The sequence below is a fragment of the Cheilinus undulatus genome, linkage group 22 (assembly GCF_018320785.1).
Source record: "Cheilinus undulatus linkage group 22, ASM1832078v1, whole genome shotgun sequence".
NCBI classification, from domain to species: domain Eukaryota; kingdom Metazoa; phylum Chordata; class Actinopteri; order Labriformes; family Labridae; genus Cheilinus; species Cheilinus undulatus.
The window spans coordinates 35037837-35058809 of NC_054886.1; the positions used below are offsets into that span (position 1 = coordinate 35037837).

At 38.9% G+C, this 20973-nt stretch overlaps 1 protein-coding gene across 1 annotated transcript; it reads left to right on the forward strand.

Moving 5' to 3' along the window:
- The first annotated feature begins 1456 nt into the window (after positions 1–1456).
- LOC121504116 (phosphatidylcholine:ceramide cholinephosphotransferase 2-like) lies at positions 1457–18786 on the forward strand. Its single transcript, XM_041778742.1, has 7 exons — positions 1457–1555; positions 13328–14105; positions 14675–14792; positions 14886–14943; positions 15378–15473; positions 15587–15753; positions 17035–18786. Exons 2-7 carry the CDS (start codon positions 13567–13569, stop codon positions 17206–17208), a joined length of 1152 nt encoding a protein of 383 aa, XP_041634676.1. The 5' UTR covers positions 1457–1555; positions 13328–13566; the 3' UTR covers positions 17209–18786.
- Positions 18787–20973: the final 2187 nt, after the last annotated feature.

Sequence of the window (20973 nt, forward strand, 5' to 3'; positions counted from 1 at the left end):
AAATGGATAACAGTCATGGATAACAGTAAAATTAATTCTATTTTCAGCCTAAATAACAGTAGTAGTAGTAGTAGCAAGGATAAATCAAATTATGTCTATTTATTTATCTATAAGATACAGAAAAGAATTAGGGCCTCTAGAAAAAGTAAAATTAATCAGTTAGAGCCAACATTTGTTTTGACTAATTCTACAATTAAAGTAAGAATTCTGAAATTAAATTATATAAAAATTTAAAAGGCAGAATTCTGAAATTAAATAACATGAAATAAAAAAATAAGAATTCTGACATTAAAGTAAATAAAACGTAAAAGTCAGGATTCTGACATTAAAGTAAATAAAACGTAAAAGTCAGAATTCTGACATTAAAGTAAATAAAACGTAAAAGTCAGAATTCTGACATTAAAGTAAATAAAATGAAAAAGTCAGAATTCTGACATTAAAGTAAATAAAACTGAAAAGTCAGAATTCTGACATTAAAGTAAATAAAACGTAAAAGTCAGAATTCTGAGTGTGATTGAAAAGTAAGAAATTCTACATTTTTCAAAATAAAATCTTACATTCATTACTTATGTTTGGAAAAGACGGTGCTTTGGCCAAATCCCAGTGAGGCCCCTACTGAGATCGTAACGGTTATTCTCTCTTTTTTAGTCCTTGCTAGTTCTCAAACTTGGCGGCCCTCACATATGAATAGAGTCAGTACAGCCGTGGGATGAATTCTAGATTTTTCCCCACTCAACCAGCGCCCTCTGGTGGAAGAAGATATTTTCACCTCGGCGGCAACAAGCCCAACATTTTTGCTGAACTCGCTCATCCTTGATGACTCTTTTCCTTTATCTCTTCACTCACATGTCTGAAAGCATGTTAGAAATGTTTAATAGAGACCTGAGATCTGCATCAGATCAGGCAGTGGTTTATCTTTGACTCACTCAGAGGGTTTAGAGTGATTTAAGCCAGCACGCCCAGAGCTGTAATGATTTTGATTGAAATTACGAAATCAATGTTTATTTACATTTTTTGTCGTTACATATACTTGTGACAGAACACAAGGAACCCTAAAGACATGAACTTTTGTTGTTTGTTTTAGTGTAAAAATTAAAGGAATGGGTGAATAATGACTCTTAAAATGTCTTTGTTAAATCTTTGATCCTTTTAAAAAAAACATTTTAAAATGATAATATTATAATAAAAATATAACATAGAAAACTATTTTTAAAACAGTTTTGTTTTGAAATCGGCCTTAAATTTCAACCGAGAATGTTTTATTCCTGAATCAACCGTCCTTTCCACGGAAAATCCCGAGTGAAACCGAACCCAGCTCGCCGAGTCATCAGGGAGAGTTCCCGGAAGCAGCCTCCCCATATTTGGGTGTGAGCGATGATTGCCGAGATGCAAGGAGGGGTGGGCGGGGTCTTTCTGAGACACACTGAAACCAGGCGCGCGCTCTCATAGGTACCCAGGAGGGCGCGAGGAGACGGAGGAGAGGTCCAGGGAGACGGAAAAGTGAGAAAACGTGAGGAGTGACGGTGCTAAGGAGTGAAAACCTGAACTTTAACCGGTGAGTTTGATTCAAATCAGCTACAGGGCGCAGAACAGACCGTCCGTGCAGGTGTTTTACCTGTTAAAAGAGGAAGAAACGTGTCGCTGCGGTAAAAAGGTGTGTTTGAGTTCCTGTTTACCTCGACACGTCAGTGTCAACATGAAAGACGACATTCAGACAGCCGGCAGACATTTATTTCTGTGGTTCAAACAACTTTTAACTCGGTTTGTGGCCTCTGTGCTCTGGAAAGACGCTCGACTAATCGATTAGTCGCATGTAACTATCGTTTTCCTCGCTGAACTAATTTATTGCACCTTAAATACGGGGTTTGTGAGCTGAAACGACCAGACGGTCGATTTAAGGGTGGGGTGACCGGCTTCATTCAAATATTCAATGTTTTGAATTAGGAAAATCATGTTAGTTACACACTTTTACTGAGTTCGTCACACTAAAAGAGGGATAACCGAGCATTCTAAGCTTGAAAATAATTTTAAAAAGTGAAGATTTTAATGCTTAAAATGCTTTTATTTTGAAGGTGAATCTTTTAAAAAGCTACTCGTCGTCAGTCATGTTAAGGGTTTTATTTGGGAAAATTTAAATTGAATTAACTTTATACAGCTTATGTAACATGTGTAAGCATTTTTGTTCATTTATGAATGATAATAGGGAAGTTTTTACTTTTTATTTTGCACAAAAACAAAACATAAAAGGACTTATGATGCTTAAATTGGTTTAAAAAGAACAGTTGACCTCTTTTATTGATTTTACTTTAGTAAGGACAGTGTTTACCAAGTTGTAATGCCTTAAAATCAAGTTATTCACAACGAAGTTAAGGGCTCAGTCCAGGTACCGTTACGTATTTTATTTTATTTTATTTAAAAGAGTGCTGGTAGTCAGGCTTTTATTTTGAAACCTGTCCTTTTCAACCTAGGTCACTTTAACTATTTCACTTTCCTATTTCTTTAGGCTATTTAAAGGGGTTTTTTTTGGGGGGGGGGTATGGGAAATAAATTTCTTTTCTCAGCTTGTGAAGCCTTATTATACATTTTTGTGCACATATGAATGAAAATGGGGATATTTGTTGTTTTTATTTTGTTAAAAACATAAGTCTGAAGTTACTAAGCTTCGACTGTTGAAAGCTAATTGATGAAGTATTATCAAAAACAAAGTTTTGAATTGGTTTAATGTTTAAGAAATAGAATATTTAACTAATTTTACTGTTTTGGCAGTAAGAAGACAATGTTTTCCTATTTTTAATACTTTGAAATTAGTGGGTAATCCACTTAACCCTAAAAAGCAACAGGGAAAAGTCCTTGTACCATCACAGACTCTGTTTTATTAAGAAAAGGCTGGTAGCTGGGCTTTTATTTTGAAGGCTGTCCTTTTTAATCCATGTAACTTAAACATCCTGTAGCTTTTTTAAAAACTGAAAGGAGAGCAGAAAAGATAGAGACATGTAAGTGTTTTATTTGGTAAATACAGGAAATAAACATCTTTCTTCAGCTAGTTAAGAATTTTTAGTTGTTGAAATACCAGAGAAAAGGCCTGAAACTAATAAAATTCTGCTATAAAAGGCTAATTGATGCATCATTATGATAAAAAGAGAGTTTTAGCCAAAAAGATGTACATTAATTGGTATGAAACAGAATATTTAAGTTATTTTTTTTTATTGTTTTGGCATTGTAAGGACCATATCTTCTATAGTAACACTTTAAAATGAGGGGAAAACACGCCAGAGTATATATACTTTAATTTAAAACAGTGCTGTTATTTAGGCTTTTATTTTGAAATATGACCTTTTCAACCCAGGTCACTTGAACGTCCTGGTTCCATTTTTTAAAAAAGAAAGATGTAAGAACAAATTCTGCAGGTTTTTTTTTTTTTTAATTTAAGGTTTTGTGTTAAAAGTCGGCCATTTGTAACATTTTTATTTAGTCATAGCCTCTTTCCAGGGTTTGGATGGACGCCATAAGTCCCTGAAAGAGCTTGAATTTAAACACTGTTTTTAAACATTGACTAAAGGTTTGGATTTTGAAATTCTGGTCATATTTCTCTGGTAATTTCCCACTCTGGGAGAAATGAAGAGCAGTTTTTGAGCTTGAAGCATCCTAATATATTCACAGTGAATCAGGCCTGTAGAATAATCTTTACTCTGATCAGTTTAGATCAAAATAAACAATGACAGTCTGTTTTTGGTATCTCAGAGGTCGTTTCTAGCTGCAGCTGTGAGGGCTGGAAACCTTGAGGACAATGAAAGTGCTTGAATGAAGGTAGAAAGTGTTTATGATGGTCTGCTCTCTCTCTCAGTGAAACCTGCAGGACGTTTCTACAGTTCCTGCTCCATTACACTCTTCTATCTGTGTGGCGTTCATCTTGTGGCGGTGATTCAGCTCTAATTTGGGGAAATTGAGTTCTCATGGTCTTAACGTGATTACCGTTAACGTCCCTGTTATTCTGCGAGCTCGTAAACAGGATGTGACATGCAGAAAAGACACAACATGTTACACAAGAGCAGAAACATTTGACTCCAACGCCCTGAAAGTTTGAATTTTAGCACTGAAATGTCTGCTTTATTTATGTTTTGTTATGTTCTCTGTGTGAATTATAGCTAATTTTACCTCAAATATTCTACAGTTTCAAAGCCTGAGAAATCCATTTTTATAGCTGTAACAGGACGACAAGACTCAACACGTCTGCCGTAGCCATGGAAACGCTGGCTGAATCTAATACAGTGACACTCAACCTGTGGTTCTGGAGCCACATGTGGCCCTTTTGTGATGATTTGTGGCTCTTTTATGTCTTAATTTTGAATATTATTTCCCCAAAAAACCTTAAAACAGGGAAATGTTTTTGCCCTTTTTTCCTAATTTTTTGCAGCTTTTCACCCATTTAAGCTACCTTTTGCCATTAAATACCACTTTTTTCCTCCTTTTTTGCCCATTTTGACATTTTTTTCAACTTTATACCCATTTTTGCCACTTCTATCCCATTTTTGCCCCTTTTAACCATTTTTTCCTCATATTTTTCGCCCATTTAAGCTACCTGTTGTCAGTAAATACCACTGTTTTCCTAGTTTTTGCCCATTTTTGCCACTTCTTTTTGCCACTTTTAGCCCATTTTTGACCTTATGACCATTTTTTGCCATTTTTCACCCATATAAGCTACCTTACACTATTAAATACCAAATTTTTCCTACTTCTTGCCCATTTTGACACTTCTTTTTGCCACCTTTCACTGATTTTTTTGTCACTTTAAACCCAGTTTTGCCCCTTTTCACCATTTTTTCCTCACACTTTTCACCCATTTTAATCACTTTTCACTCATTTTTTGCCACATTTGGACCATTAAATGTAACCTATAACTCTTTTTTTGTCACTTCTCACCCATTTTTTTGCTACTTTCTGACCCCTTTTCTTCTTTTCCTCCCCATTCTCATCCCTTTTTGTTGCTTTTTGACCATTTTTTTTCTACATTTAACTAATTGTTATTGTACTTTTAGCTGTTTTTGCTTCACTGCTTAGATTGTGGCTCTTGGAAAGGTATTTTTCAACAATTTGGCTCTTTGGTTGAGCAGGGTTGGGTAACACTGATCTAATACATCGTTTATACAAGGCATTAACAGGGATATTATTTGCGTCTTGTAGGTATGCACACGGCAGATATCGGCTCAGGAAGTCAACTATCTGCAGAAATGTAAATTTCTGCCCATGTTTACAGCCGTTATATCAGCAAAGCATGAGTATATATTTGCATTTTAAAGCAGGATGGATGTGCCTTTAGCTGAAGTTTTTCTACTATCCTCCTTCCTTTGTGTGCTAGGTCAGAATCATCTGCAGGAACCTCCCTGCAAACTGCTGTTTAATTGGTTAATAATCCTTAATAACACATCAGTGCTGGTACAGCATATGATGTGTGTCCCTCATAATTAAGGCTGAGCAATTATTCCAAACTTAGATTCAGTCCTACCTCAATTTTAAAATCACAGCTGCAGTATTTCTTTGACCTGAATGTCTCAAAATGCCATTTCAGTGCATTTGCATGTCTTTTTTGCAGCTCTACAGATCATGCAAACATTAGTTTTCTTGTTTTTGTATGGTTTTATTTATTCAAAATGAGAATGGCTTATAAACGATCATTTTTTTAAAAATACAGCAGTTCCTACCATGTTAATTTTGTTGACTTAGACTAGGGAGGGTACAACTGAAATAAGAGATGAAAACTGCCCAATCCTACCACCTACTGATGTGGTCGGCTAGTAAACAAAAGCATGGCTTTACGTCGTCCTGCCTCATTCAGACTGGTGTGAGTTTAGCTCTTTTTAGAGATCAGGATTATTTTTCTCAGCTCGGTAATAAGCGACAGTTTTCAGTTTCCAAACGGCTCTTCATTTGGTGCCATTTTGACTTTTTATGTCCTCAGAACAACAAAAATAGAAAAAAGGAAACCTTCCCTTAAATGGGAGCTGGCTCCTGTCATTCACAAAAGGAGCCAGCTCTTAGAACCAGCTCGTTTTTGTGAAGCTTCTTTTATTGTAGTTTGTTAACTGAACCAATTTTAACGTTTTAGGTTTAGTTTTTTTCTATTTAGATGGTTTTAGTTTTTTATATACCAGCATAAAGGTCTGAGTGAGGTTATTATAGTAAGCTCAAACTAAAATGTAAAAAATGATTTTAGTTAACTAAAACTAAAATAAAAACACAGCTTGGCCAAAAAAAAAAAAAAAAGATTAACACTCTACTTTGTTCTTGCAAATTAAACAGATCTTTATTTGGTGTGATTTTGACCTTTTATGTTCTTAAAACAACAACAAAAACAGGAAATAAATTAGAAGATTACGGAGCATGCTTAAAATGGTTTTGTTCCATATACAGTTTTGTTGTTGTTGGACCTGCGCGGGCGCCTTAAGAGAGCTACACTAAGTGTGATGTAATCGTTTAAAGAACGATGCAGATGGCCGTCCACACGTAGACGAAACGGTAGTCGTTTATGTATCTGTGCACTCTGGGACCCGTTTTCAAAAAGTATCGTTTATAGTCACCTGAAACGCTGTTTCTTTGTGGACAAAACGCCGTTTCTGTGTGGACAAAACGCTGTTACAACAAAAAAACTTTGGCGTATACTCCTAAATTAATTTCCATGTGGACGGGGCCTCAGTTAACTGAAATGATTTTAACAATTTAGTTTTTAAAACCAGGTTTTAAAGCACTGATTAAGGTTACTTTAGTTAACTTAGACTAACAAAATAACTACAACGAATATGTAAAATTCATTAAGGTTGACTGAAACTGAAATTAAAAGGCAGCTTTGCAAAAAACAAACAAAATAAAATAGTGAAAAAAGGAAGCCGTCTCTGAAATGAGAGCCAGCTTCTGTCATTCACAGAAGGAACAAGCTTTTAGAACCAGCTCATTTTTGTGAAGTTGACTTTTTATGTCCTCAAAACGACAACAAAAATGGGAGAAAGGAAGCCATCTCTGAAATGAGAGCCAGCTCTCTTCATTCTCAAAAGGAACTGACAGCTCGTTCGTCAAGGATGCATCCTGACTCTCTCTTAACTCGTCTTGAATTCAGTCTAACCCTTAGGTTTAATGTTATTTCACTGTGTCCTCTTAAAAGCATGCTGATGCCAACATGAGGTAGAAAAGCGGTTAAAAAGGTGCTGCTAGCCACCACATTTTGAGGAGTTTGCCCGCAGTTTTTGATGGAATCATTTCTCTAGATTTAGAAATAGATGTATTTTCTGAATGTTTTATTATTGGTCATAAAAATGAAAGTGCATGTCCCATGGGTCTTAAAAATAGACTGAATATATTTTTTGTGGACAAAAAACATTTAATGACATTTTGCACTTTTGGAAAATGGACGCCGTTTTTATCAGCCATTCTATTGAAAGCGTAAAATAACGGGCAGTGAAGTAGTCGTGGTTTGGTCGGGTCTAACAACAAGAGCTGCATTTAACAGAGTCGAGATATATGTGACGTGTTGATTATTACAGGTTTTGACGGTTTAAAGTGCATCAGAAATCCTCTAAATAAAAATAAGAACACATGAATAAGTGCTGTAAACATCTAAACTACAGAGAGCTGCACAGCGGCTTAACCCCAGAAAAGAGGCTGTTACTTAAGATGTGCGTTATTGCAGCACATATGTTGCACAACAAATCCTGCTGAATCACAGCGTAAATATTCAAAACACGGAGAGACGAGAGGATTAAAGGTATGAAGGGATTAACCGCTGACTTTTAAGAGTTCTCTTTCCTCCATATTTTGTCATAATCCTGCCTGAGGAGGGGCTGAGACTGCTGTGTTTGTGTAGGGAGGTTAGCACGTGTGTGACTGAGTGTTTGTTAGCACACATTCAGGTTTGTGTGAAGCGGCGTGACGGCAGCCTGGAGGGAGCAGAGGTATTTAGCAGGAGAGAGACACATGAGTCACGTTGGAGTGGGTCTGCAGGAGTCTGAACACCAATCAGAGCTCAATCCGTCTATTCACAAAGGTTCATTTTAACTAGAGGTGTGAAAGTTTAACCTCATACTGATGTTTTATTCTTTCTTCTATTGGTGTAGCAGGACCATGGAAACAGATGAGAAACAGTCATCAGCTCATAAAATACTTACCTATGAATCTGGGCTTAGCTTTCTCTGGATGCTTCAGCTCACTGTCTGACTGGAAAATAAATCGTCCAACCCATAGTTCTCTTGCAGGCTAAATAAGATTGCCCTCCAGGATTTTCCTAGATCTTCCCACATATGTTTTCCCCTCTACCTTTACAAGCCTTCCAGGGTCGGCTGCTGAGAAGCGTCCCCACAGCACGATGCTGCCAACATCCCCCAGAGTTACTGCCAACTCCAGGGGATATTGATAATCAAATCAATGCTAGTACGATCAAGTATGATTCCTGGAATAGCTCCAAAACACCTGTTTTTGCTCATTTATTAAAAACGGCAGATTTCCTGTTGGAGTTAGGGTTTTGTTCTGGGAAACTTTTTTGAAGATGTCCCTGAGCCGAATCTGCACACCAGGTTTTATAACTCTAGTACAAAGCCCTTAGTGGGGCTGTTCTGTAGAAGCACGAAAAGGTGGCGCTACTGAGGCAATTCCTGAGGACCATTTGTGAATCCTATAACAACTTTGCATTTTTCAGACCCCACATATGTGTGCCCATTGTCTTTAGTTTTAGAACATGATAAGGGGCCCAAAGAGGCTCTTGCACCCTTGGTGCTCGGGCCCTAAGAAGGGTAAAATATCCAAGGGGTAGAATACTTTTTATAGGCATTGTAGAACTGCACTCTTATTTGTACATATGGCCTACATAAAGAGTCAATATTGGTGCTAAATGTTAGCAAAAATGTTTGTGTCTGCTAATAATATCAGCATCCTGATATAAAACACAAAGCCAAACTTTTAAAACCAACAAATCATCTAATATGTTTTACAAATACTTACTTGTTTGCAGAATGTGGCTAACGTTAGCACCGCCAACCTTCAGTGTAGGTTAACATTCACGTTCCTGAGCTGAATATCACTACTCAATACTGTGCAGAAGTTTTAGATATGTTTATAAGTAAGGCATGTAATGGCAAGTAGGCACACTTGAGGGCGCCACTGGGTGGTAAGGAGGATTGACACAACTCCAGTGGTGCTCTGGATGTCCTTGCATATTACCAGGGGCATGGGAAATAATCATTTGAAGACATAGCAAAGTTGTGCGCTGGTTTGGCTCCGTGGGTTGAGCTGGCTCCCATGTGCGGAGGCTAAAGGCTCGGTTATGCGTTCCGGACGGCTGCACCGACAAAAACTGATGCGGAATCATGATGCGGAAACATCTGGTGCATTTATACCTAGCGCCGGCTTCCTCTTCGCCACAAACTGATATTCTCCCAAAAGCTATGGGGCAGTGTCTTCAAGAATCATTTCTGTAGCGTGTTTAAAGCAAGTCATAGAGGAAGATTTGTTGTTTAAATCATGGAGAACCATGAAGAGGAGCTACTGTTGTTGTTGCAGCATTAAAGAGAGAGGAGATGGTCCATACGGCCACTCAGTCAAGAGAGGGAGGACGAGGGGGAGTACAATATTCTTGTACGGCCAATGCAAGAGATAGATGAGGAAGTACATGGCAGTCTCTGTGATCTTTCAAAGAAGAATCATACAGGTGTTTCTATTTTCTGACGTCTGTCACCAGAAACTCCTCAAAATCGGCCGTTTTCACATCTAAAAGTTTCAGGGATGTGTGTGGACAGATGAAAATTGGCGGGACCCCCGGGAAGGGGTGTGTCTTAATATTTGACATCACATTCGACACTTGCGGCCTCGCGGATGCGTCAAGCATAAAACAGGCTCAAGTCCTGGCCTTAGCATTATTTGATGCACCTCTGTTTTCCTGTGCTTCCTGTCTCCCTTAAGCTTTCCTATCTAGGTAGAGGCGAGACAGACCAAGAGGTGACCCTAGAAAAACAACAACAAAAGAACAAAGTCCACCTTATGAGTAGAAGTACGGGCTGGATGTGGTAAGCACAGCTTAGGTCACCATCCAGGCAGATAGAAGGATTGCTACAAGCCCCCTGGTTGTGCCGTTGAAGTTCTAGCAGTCTCTTGGCATACAACCAGGGGTGTGGCCCGGACAGAAGAGGTGCTGTTGAGTTTGACCTTGGCTCTTGACCTTCGCTGCCAAGCAGCTCACTTGTGTTGACGTGTCAAGCTTGACTTGTCTTCAAATATTGCGCGTTCTGCAGTTTGAAATATGCAGCAGGCCATACTGTGATGTAATCTAATTTTTGATTGATTGCCCAGCCTTAGCCCAAACTGATAATAAGTGAATATTTGTTTGACCAGCTCTGAATTTAACTGTTTAGCCGACTAATCGTAGCGAGAGGAAGAAAAGAGGCAAATCTTTATTTGACAGTCTGTCCTGATGTAACACAGTTAACCAAAGAAGTGTGTGAACAACACTGCAACCATAAATCACTACCAGCGTCCCTACTTTTTTAGACCCTAATCCTTTTGTGAGAGGATTGAATGAAACGCCTGTAGGATCTCTTAAACAACTATAGGCCTGTTCAAATCTACCAAACATTCAATCATTTTCAAGATTTTAACCCTTTAAATGCCAGTTTGATTATTTCAAATATTTTATTTTTCACTACAAAAAAAAACACAAAAAGTGAATTATTTCCATTTAATAAATAGTAGAAAGATGGGGCTTTGGGGGTGATGAGAGTCTTGGATGGGTCAAAGATTAGCAACAAAATTTATTTGATTGCGCTTTTATTTTTTTATTTTTTTTGTAGTGCCAGCTTTCATTTTAGGGCACCCTCTGGACACCTTCAAGGCAAAAATGTACACGTACAAAAACACATCAGCATACATCAATATTGTTGTTTACCTTTTCTTTCATAAATCTTAACAACTTCAGACTTGCTCAAAACTACAAAACATTCAACAATTCTCAGAATTGTAACCCTTTTAATGCCAGTTTGATTATTTTAAATATTTCATTTTTTACTGCAAAAATGCAGAAAGTCAATTATTTTCCTTAAAATTAATAGTAGAAAGATGGGTGCTGATAAGAGTCTTGGATGGGTCAAAGATTAGCAACAAAATTGATTTGATTGCATTGATATGTTTTTACGTAATGTCAGAAATACCCTCCTGACATCTTCGAGGCAAAAATGCCCCCATTGACTTCCATTAAAACCAGGTTTTTTAATCTCACTGTCATTGCAGTAATGACTTTCTGGTATTTGTGCCCGTTATATTATGGAGAGTTTTGTGTTCGTTTGAAAGGGTTAAAATTCTGAGAATTATTGAATGTTTGGTAGTTTTGTGCAGGTCTAAAGTTGTGAAGATGATTTATGGAAAAAAAATAGAAAAAAATGTTGATGTATGCTGATTTAATGGCAGTTTTTTTTTTAACACATTTTTGCCTCGAAGGTGTCCAGAGGGTGCCCTAATGTTAAAGCTGGCACTACATAAAAAATACAAGTGCAATCAAATCAATTTTGTTGCTAATCTTTGACCCATCCAAGACTCTCATCAGCGCCAAAGACCCTTCTTTCCACTATTAATTTTAAGGAAAGTAATTCACTTTTTGTGTTTTTTGTAGTGAAAAATAAAATATCTGAAATAATCAAATTGGCATTTAAAGGGTTAAAATCTTGAAAATTATTGAATGTTTGGTAGTTTTGAGCAGGTCGAAAGTAGTTTAAGAGATTTATGAAAAAGAGTAGAAAAAAATATTGATGTATGGTGATTTAAAAGCAGTTTTTTGTACGTGTACATTTTTTGTCTTGAAGGTGTCCAGAGGGTACAAAATTCACTGAGAGAGTATGAATGACATTTAAGAGTAGAACATGTTGGATTTCAAAAATGTAACTAGAAAGAAAAGTTCCTGTAAAAATCCGTGCCACAAGCTGTAAAACTGACAAAATGATCACAAATTTTTTTAAAAAGTTGAGGAAAATGGCCAAAAATGCCAGAGGAGAGCACAAGGGTTAAAAAATAAAGTCTGCCCAATCCTAGAACAGACTTTCATCCTTAGCAGCTAGTAGATGCACAAACTCCATACAGTGAAAACTCAGCACCTGTTTTTGTGGATTTTGCAGAAGTGATATGGAGGACTTTAGAAACTTTCTAGCAAAAAACAGACAGCGGTGACTTTGAGATGAGTCGTGTATGCTGAGGGAATTAGAACAATTGTCTTATGTATGAATGAACATTTTATAATTGAGAGCAGCAGGAAGCCGATCTTTACTGTGAAATCAGCTGACAGTGAATATTCCAGGTCATCATCTTGGTGTTTGACGTCGATGTCGTCAGACTCGTTTTCTCCTGTGTTGCGTGTGCTACCAGTGGGAGTGTCTGCTTCTGAAGGAGTGTCTCCCTCAGGTCACTTCCAGTCAAACAGAGCAGATTTATTTTCAGGAATACCTGGCTCCTGTTTGAGGTCAGTGGCAGCCTGAACTCGACAATCTGCAGAGATAAGGGCGTTCTTTGTTCGACCACGTTCAGCAGCGTCTGGCTACAGCAGGTGTGTGATTTCAGAACGTCATGAAGATTTCCTCCTTTTACTGACCCAGTTACAGACATCATGTGAGTTTGTTTAAAGTGAGATCAGCTGGAATCATAAGGAAGGAATACAAGTTTTATGGAGGAAAGAGGAGTTCATGCTGAGTGGAACTTCCTGAAATGTGAAGGAAGTTTAGCATTAGAAGAACCAAACTTGTGCTGTCTGTTTCCTGTCAACGTAGACAAAAAAGACTTTAACTTGTTAGTTTTTAATTAATCAAAACATCCCAATAAAGATGTTTAACCTTTGGTAGTGAACGACCAATCAAAAGACTCTGCCACTGGCTTTTACCTGCATGGGCGGGGCTTTTAGAGCATTAAAGGCAGCCAGCTCACCTGTGTGAAATCCTCTCAGCACATTGGACCTTGCTGCCACATGTGAATGTGTCCTTAATTAAATGACACAAGAGGAATTGACACAGGTGAGCTGGCTGCCTTTAGAGGCTCTGAGCCCCACCTGTACAGGTAACACCCAGAGGTAGGGGAATTTTCTACAGCCGCCCCTGTCAATGTCAGTGTAATGAATGTGAAGTACAGCTTTCAGGTAAAATGCGTGTTCTTTCCTCTTTAAGTTTGGTGTCTGTAATAACAGCAACATGCAGCAAGTGGGTCCACTTTGCACAACGTCTGGGGCTTTAACAAAGTGACTGTCTTTAGCCTGACGCTGTAGCGAGCTTCTCTTGGCACCTCTCCAAAAAGTGAGAATGTCTTTTTTTTTGTTTTTCAGGTTTGTGCTGAATCAGCTGCCTCCTGTATCAATAATCCTGGACTTCTGATCTGGACGAGGTCTGATAGTGGCCATCATTACCTGCTAGTCTTGTATTATTGAACCTGTCTGGACCAAAGAGCAGTTATTATCAAAGAGTGGAGGATAAAGACTGGTGTTGGATTCTCATTGGTCAACTGTGATTGGTTGGAAAGCTAACGAGACTCCCTGATTGGTCAGTCAGAGGAAAAAGCCGATCAATGGCGGCGTCAGAACTGATGCAGAGTGACGACGATGTCCGCCCTCATGTGGAAGTAAACGTCACCACAATGAATCCGCCCACACCTCCCCGTCCTCCGAGGGTTTCCAACGGTAACCCTCCTCGCCACGCCTCCTCATCGTCTCCGTCCAGAGATGCCCATGACGGGAGGAAGCAAGAGCGCAGCAAGCTGAGCACCCTTCTCCAGCAGAACCAGCTGATTCACTCGCTGAGCAGCGGGCTCAGGAAACACTGCGACTACGTCAAGATCAGCGTCCCTGAAGAGAGAGCCAACCGCCTCCCTACGGAGTGGTGGAAGACGGGCGTGGCCTTCCTCTACGCTGTGTTCAACCTGGTCTTCACCACCGTCATCATCACCGTCGTTCACGAGAGAGTGCCAGACAAGTCAATCAGCCCGCCGCTGCCTGACAAGTTCTTCGACTACGTGGATCGAGTGCCGTGGGCGTTCACCGTCACCGAGGTCAACGGGCTGATCCTGTCCGGGCTGTGGCTCGTCCAGTGGCTCTTCCTCAAACACAAGTACGACCAGCAGATGTTCTTCTGCAGTTTGTAGTGTTTAAAAATGATTTTAAAATGATCTAACCTCTAGATTTAAGTCAGAATTCTGAGATCAAAGTCAGAATTCTCAGATCAAAGTCAGAATTCTCAGATCAAAGTCAGAATTCTGAGATCAAAGTCAGAATTCTGAGATCAAAGTTAGAATTTTGAAATCAAAGTCAGAATTCTGAAATTAATGTCAGAATTTTGAGATCAAAGCCAAAATGTCAAGATCAAAGTTAGAATTTTCAGATCAAAGCCAGAATTCTGAGAATTAAATCAGACTTGCGTAATTAATACAGAAATCTTGGATTCAAGCCAGAATTCTAAGATGAAAGTCAGAATTTTAAAACCAAAATTAGAATTTGTAGATGTTCTGTATTCTAGAACCACTCCATGGCCTACTGCCACGACCTAGCTAACTCTTTAAAGTTCTGTCCTTTTTCAGGATTGAGGAATAGTTAGATTTTTATTTTATCATTGCCCAGTGTAAGCATGAAGAAGAATATAAGTCTGAATTTTTCACGCTCTGCTGTCATGTCTGCCTGCAGAGCTATCATTGGCCGTCGGTGTTTCTTCCTGATCGGGACCCTCTACATGTATCGCTGCGTCACCATGTACATCACCACCCTGCCTGTCCCGGGGAAACATATGGTCTGCGCTCCAAAGGTAAGAACACCCTTTAATCATGTTCACTGCTCTGTTTGATAAATAATCCCCATCATCATCAGTAAACTTGGTCTTGTTTGCTTGTTTCTGCAGCTTTACAACGACTCCACGGGGAAAGTCTGGAGGATTTTACGGCTCATATCAGGAGGAGGTAACAGAAATATTTTAAAAATAATCCAGTTTTAGTCAAGTTTAAATGAGAACTGCGTCTTATTTCTTGTGTAATTTGCTTGCTGTATTGAGTTATGTGTTCTATTACAATCAATTAACGCCTTAGTCTTTACTTTATATGTCTAATAAAAGATATTTACGTAGATGTGCCTAATGAATGTGGTAATGAGATTTTTATTCTTAAAACTAGAAATATTGACAAGACTGGATTTTTGCAGTGTATCAAACCAGAGTGTTGTAATTTTAGATACTGAGTGTATTCGACTGTACGCAGACTACTGTGAGCTTTTCATTTAAGGTTGTTTTTTGTTTTATAACTAAAACTCTGCTCCTTTAGATGCCTGCTGACATGGTTAGGGCTCATTACTACATGACTACGTTGTATTAAAGTGCCCCTGTGTTTGTCGTGTCCAGGTTTGTCTCTGACGGGCTCTCACCTGATGTGTGGTGACTTCCTGTACAGCGGTCACACCGTCATGTGTACGCTGTCCTACCTCTTCATCAAAGAGTGTGAGTAGACACGTTAATCCTAATAAATCAGTCTAAATGTGTCATAGTCTTTAGCGTTGGATATGTTGTACTACATCAGCAACTTCTCACACGTGTCCGCTGTGATGTCACAGACTCCCCTCGCTGGATGTGGTGGTATCACTGGTTCTGCTGGCTGCTCAGCGCCTCAGGAGTCCTCTGCATCCTGATCGCTCATGAGCACTACAGCATCGACGTGGTCATCGGATACTTCGCCACCACCAGGACGTTCTGGTGGTACCACACCATGGCCAACACGCATGTAAGCAAAGACACACAATGACCCGCTACCTCCAGAGAGGATGTCTATTATTTTATGTGTATGGCTGTAAATTTCTGCTTTCAAAAGGCTGGTTTCAGTTTTGATTTTTAGAATTTGCTGCTAGGGTCCTGAGCCTAGGCCAGTTAGTCTGTCTTGTACGACAGCGCCGGTCTGGAAGGTATTTTAGCGGGCACATTCAGAGACAAACCGTCACGCAGACACCATTCTTTGCTGCTGCAGTGAGTCATTTGGTTCTTCTTTGCTGCTCTAAAACGGTAGCCTGTGCATGACGTGCTTTCCGGCAGCGAAGAAGAAGTGATCCTCGGTTTTTTGCGCTAACAGTTAGCATGGCTAAATGAAGCAAAATATAAAGCTAAACCAAACGGTATCAGATCAGTGCATAAACTTGTGTACTTGCTGATACTAGTACTTGCATTTAAAGTAGTATCTGATGTATTTCTGATACTGATAACAGAATCGGAACAACCCTAAAAAAATGTCTGACATTTGGTGTTTTTTTTTTGATAGCTGGAGGATGAAAAATTGTGGTTTTAATAGGTTTCAATGGGACATTTTTGGTCACCAACAGACCGAGTGACAGAGAATATTAGTGACCTGATACAGATCCTGAAAAAAACATGCTACTGAAAAACAACTTACCTTTCAAAAAAAATGCAAAATGGCCTTTAACCCTTTACCTACTGAGTCCAAAAATGGCAATTTGGACATATTTTGTTATTATGGCTGTAAAATAGTCAGGAAATGCCCTAAGTCTGAGAGCTTTGCTCCCTTTTCCCAGGAGTACTTGAACTTGACTTTTCAACATCTGGTTAATGATTATTGCACATTATATGGAATTGTCAGCAGTTTAAAAGAAGAAAAACACAAAAACAGATTTGTTTTTCATGGCTTTTAATGAAAGAAGTTTTGTTATTGCTCCTGAAGTTTTGATTTTACATTTGAAATGTGAACCTATACATGTTTAGGACAATCACCAGTCATTTTTTCAGTCTAGGACTTTGGGTGTGCAAAAGATAACTATATACATAGGCGAAAATTAGTGCAGATAAAGGTGGAAAAATACATTCTCAACATTCTCAGGTAACATATTGTTATTGCACATGACAGACACGCACAAATGCCACTATCTTTGCGTCATATCGCCGTTCAAATTTCTGGTTTCATGTCCGCCTCAGGACTCAGTTGCAGATGAATGCACTAATGACTGATTTGACTCTCTGGTCTTCTTAATCTTACGTTTTGGTGTCCTTGTCTTCTCAGTCGCTCCGTCAGGCCTCCAGTAACTACTTATCCAGGACCTGGTGGAACCCAATCTTCAACTTTATGGAGAAGAACGTTCAGACAACGGTCCCTATCGTGTTCTCGTGGCCCGTTAACCTGCCGTCGTCCTGCAGACAGCGCTACAGGATAGTGGAGGGAGGGAGGGACGAGTGAGCGGCGTCCATGGCTGTTGACTCTTTAAAAAGATGGAAAACTTTACTGGCAGATCCAGCTCTCTCCTCACAGAGGGAGAGGACACACAGAGGAGGTTTGAACGTTTACAGTATCATCAGCTGTCTGAGTCGTCATACTGTTTACCCCTGAAAAGGGGACGATATTTAAGGACTTGTTTTTGATTTAAAGAGTTACTAAGTATTACCAGACCATCAATAAATGGTAAATAACTGTTGATTTAAAGCCAAATGCTCTTTTTAAAGTTGGCCTCACCTCATCCTACTCACCATCTAGCTGCCCAGTAATCCCCTGTAAGACTTGATTTTTAAATTGATGCAAACCAAAACTTTATTTAAAAGGTTACGACGGCTAATATCACTGCCACAAAAACAAACCACCGGTCAGTTTATCTGCTCATCAGTGAGGTATTTATCAGCTACGGAAATGTTCAAACCAAACTTCTGCCAGGTTACTAAAGTGCCAGTCAATGAACCCTCAGGAATCATTGTTGAACGACTGCTTTTTCATGTAGCTGGGTGCTCTGTATGTAGAAATGTTCTGATGATAACTGCAGAGTACCGCTCCATTTAGAGCTGTAAAACTTTCCTCCGTTCATATTCATTCCTAATGGCTGTCCCCCACTTCCTGCCCCACACCGGACATTCAGCATTATGTGATTGCAATCAACCAATTGGAAAACAAACGCTAAACTGCTAGCTACCTAGCATTCTCAGGGCTATCATTCAGATGTATCTTAATGGTTGAAAGTGCTTTTAATGGTTGTAAACTGGTGCTGTTGGCCAAACTGCTAACAAGGAAAGAAAATGTTCTGGACACGAATATACCAAAAACCAACTAAATGTTTATGTAAAGAGATTAATCATTCTGATTGTCAGCTAACCAGCTAGCCAAACAGCCACTTGTAGCTGAATCGCTCGCCACAAGTCCCAACTTCAGCTCTTTTCACATCAGTGTGACGACATGATAAAATCCCCACCATGCCCGAGCATATTTGACTCCTAAAGCCCAGCTTGTTTGACCAGAGTGAGTGCACTGTACCATGCTAAGGCACGGTACACTCACAGACGATCCAGTATGGACACAACGTACAACCAACATGAATCAAAGCAGAGCCTTAGCCAGTGGAGATGAACTGTTAGAGGGCTATATCTTACAAAAACAACTTAAAAACCCTTAAGTTAGTAAAGTTGCAGTTATGTCCTGTGTTCTCCAACGGTACAGGCGCTAGGCCTTAGTGAAAGCTCCCCTGGGAGTTCATGGCTGTATTTAATGAGTATTGTTGTAAATGTTTTTCTAAACTTGATTTTTAAGTTATATTTTCAAGTGTGTAAAGTCTGGAGACCATGATCGTCAGAGTTTTTTATGTTTGTTTTCTAAGTTTTGTCGTTCTTTTTGTAAATCTAGTGATTGCAACAGTAACTTGACTAAAAAGTCCATGAAAGTGCTGCTGACTTAAAGTCGGATTAATGAAGACTGTACTGCCATAAAGCTCCAGTTACTTTTATCCAAGTGTTACCGGATGTTTTTTTTAATGTCAGAGTTTATTATATAAATAAAAATCACAATAAGGTGATTGTTGTGATAATAAAAGATTTATTTTCAGTCAAGAGCTGGTATTGATGATTGATTTTTTTTGTGAATAAAACAGATATGATTTCAGAAGTGAAGGGACTGACAACCCAGGGGCCCAATGGAGGAAGGGGGCTTTAATTGGCTGGAAATTAAAATGAGGTTTTGTTTCTAAGGTCTAATTTCTTATTTTTAACCCCTCTTCTCAGTTTTAAGTGCTTCTTTATCTTGTGAAACATTTATGAGTAGTAATGAAATCTTCCCCTGTGAAAATGGGCATAAAGGAGTATATTTCTCTAACTGATTATTTTACTCGCGAGGGGGACAGTAATGGGCCTAAAACTGATTCTTGAGGGACACCACAGAGGAAATTTAGGATGTGTCCCGGGTGTTCTCTCAACTGCCCAACTAAGAGCAGACTCAGGCTGTCCCAGAGAACAGGGAAGAAAATAACTGGGTGTCATCAGCATAAAGGAAAGCATTTTTACAAATGAAGACTTCCCTCTCTCCATTTGAAAGGAGAACAGTAATGGGCCTTGAACTGGCCTGTGAAGGACACCACAGAGGAAGTGTAGGGATGGATGCCCTCCTGATTGCTGAACTAAAACCAGATTCTGGGGCTGACACAATAAAGAGAAAAAAGGATTATGGTTAACCTAGACTGGGAGAACCTTCAAGATGGCAAATTTGTTCAAAGGGGCAAGGGTAGAAGGATTTCATACTTAACCTGATTACATTTAAAGCATCCCCAGTGGAAGCTGCAGGGATAATTCCTTCCTCCTGAACATGCAGTTAGGTGCAGGGTTAAGTAGGAGGGACTACGGATTGTAAAAGGAGTGAGGTGTCATCATGAGGTGTTATGTGTCATCCACATAAAGGTGTACATTTGAGTAACTCAAGCATTTCAATGGAGAGCTGACCCTTGAGGGACACCACAGAGTTGTTCAATTAGGACTGGACTCTGGGGCTGACCTGGAGAACTGGAAAAGGGGGGGCAAAAATGCCCCCATTGACTTCCATTAAAACCAGGTTTTTTAATCTCACTGTCATTGCAGTATAAAATCATGCATTCTTTAATGTCAGCATTTCAATGTGAAGAAGTCTAGTGAAATTTGACATTTTTACCGTATTCCACCAGATTCAAACATTTACTCATTGTAGGACCATGCACCACATTCTTGTATTTTTGCCCGTTATATTATGGAGAGTTTTGTGTGAGTTTAAAAGGGTTAAAATTCTGAGAATTATTGAATGTTTGGTAGTTTTGAGCAAGTCTGAAATTGTTAAAGAGATTTATGAAGAAATAGAAAAATTATTGATGGATGCTGATTTAATGGCAGTTTTTTTTTAACATGTACATTGTTGCCTTGGAAGTGTAAAGAGGGTGCCTAATGTTAAAGCTGGCACTACATAAAAAATACAAGTGCAATCAAATCAATTTTGTTGCTAATCTTTGACCATCCAAGACTTTCATCAGCACCAAAGCCCCATCTTTCTACTATTCACTTTATGGAAAATAATTCACTTTCTGTGTTTTTTGTAGTGAAAAATAAAATATTTCCAATAATTAGACTAGCATTTAAAGGGTTAAAATCTTGAAAATTATTGAATGTTTGGTAGTTTTGAGCAGGTCTGAAGTTGTTAAAAAGATTTATGAAAAGAGTAGAAAAAAATATTGATGTATGCTGATTTAATAGCAGTTTTTTGTACGTGTTCATTTTTGCCTTGAAGATGTCCAGAGGGTACAAAATTCATTGAGAGAGTACGAATGGCATTTAAGAGTAAAACATGTTGGATTTCAAAAATTTAACTAGAGGAGAAGAAAAGTTCCTGTAAAAATTCATGGCACAAGCTGTAAAACAGACAAAATGATCACAAAAAAAAAAAAAAAGTTTAGAAAAATGTCAAAGGAGGGCACAAAGGTTAAATCAGGAATTTGGGACATTAAAGTCTCTTCTTGAACATGCAGAAGATGGAGGGAGGGTGAATTTGGAGGGCAATTGTTGTTTAAGGACTGAGCCTTGGATTGTACAGAGAGATATAACTGGGTGTCATCTGCGTAAAGGAGTACATTTTGGTAAACAATGAGGCAAAGCTAGAAGGACTTATCTACTTTGGTTTAAAGGTTCACCAATGGAGCCTTTTCTTCAGTTCTTTGAGCATGAAAGGTTTCCA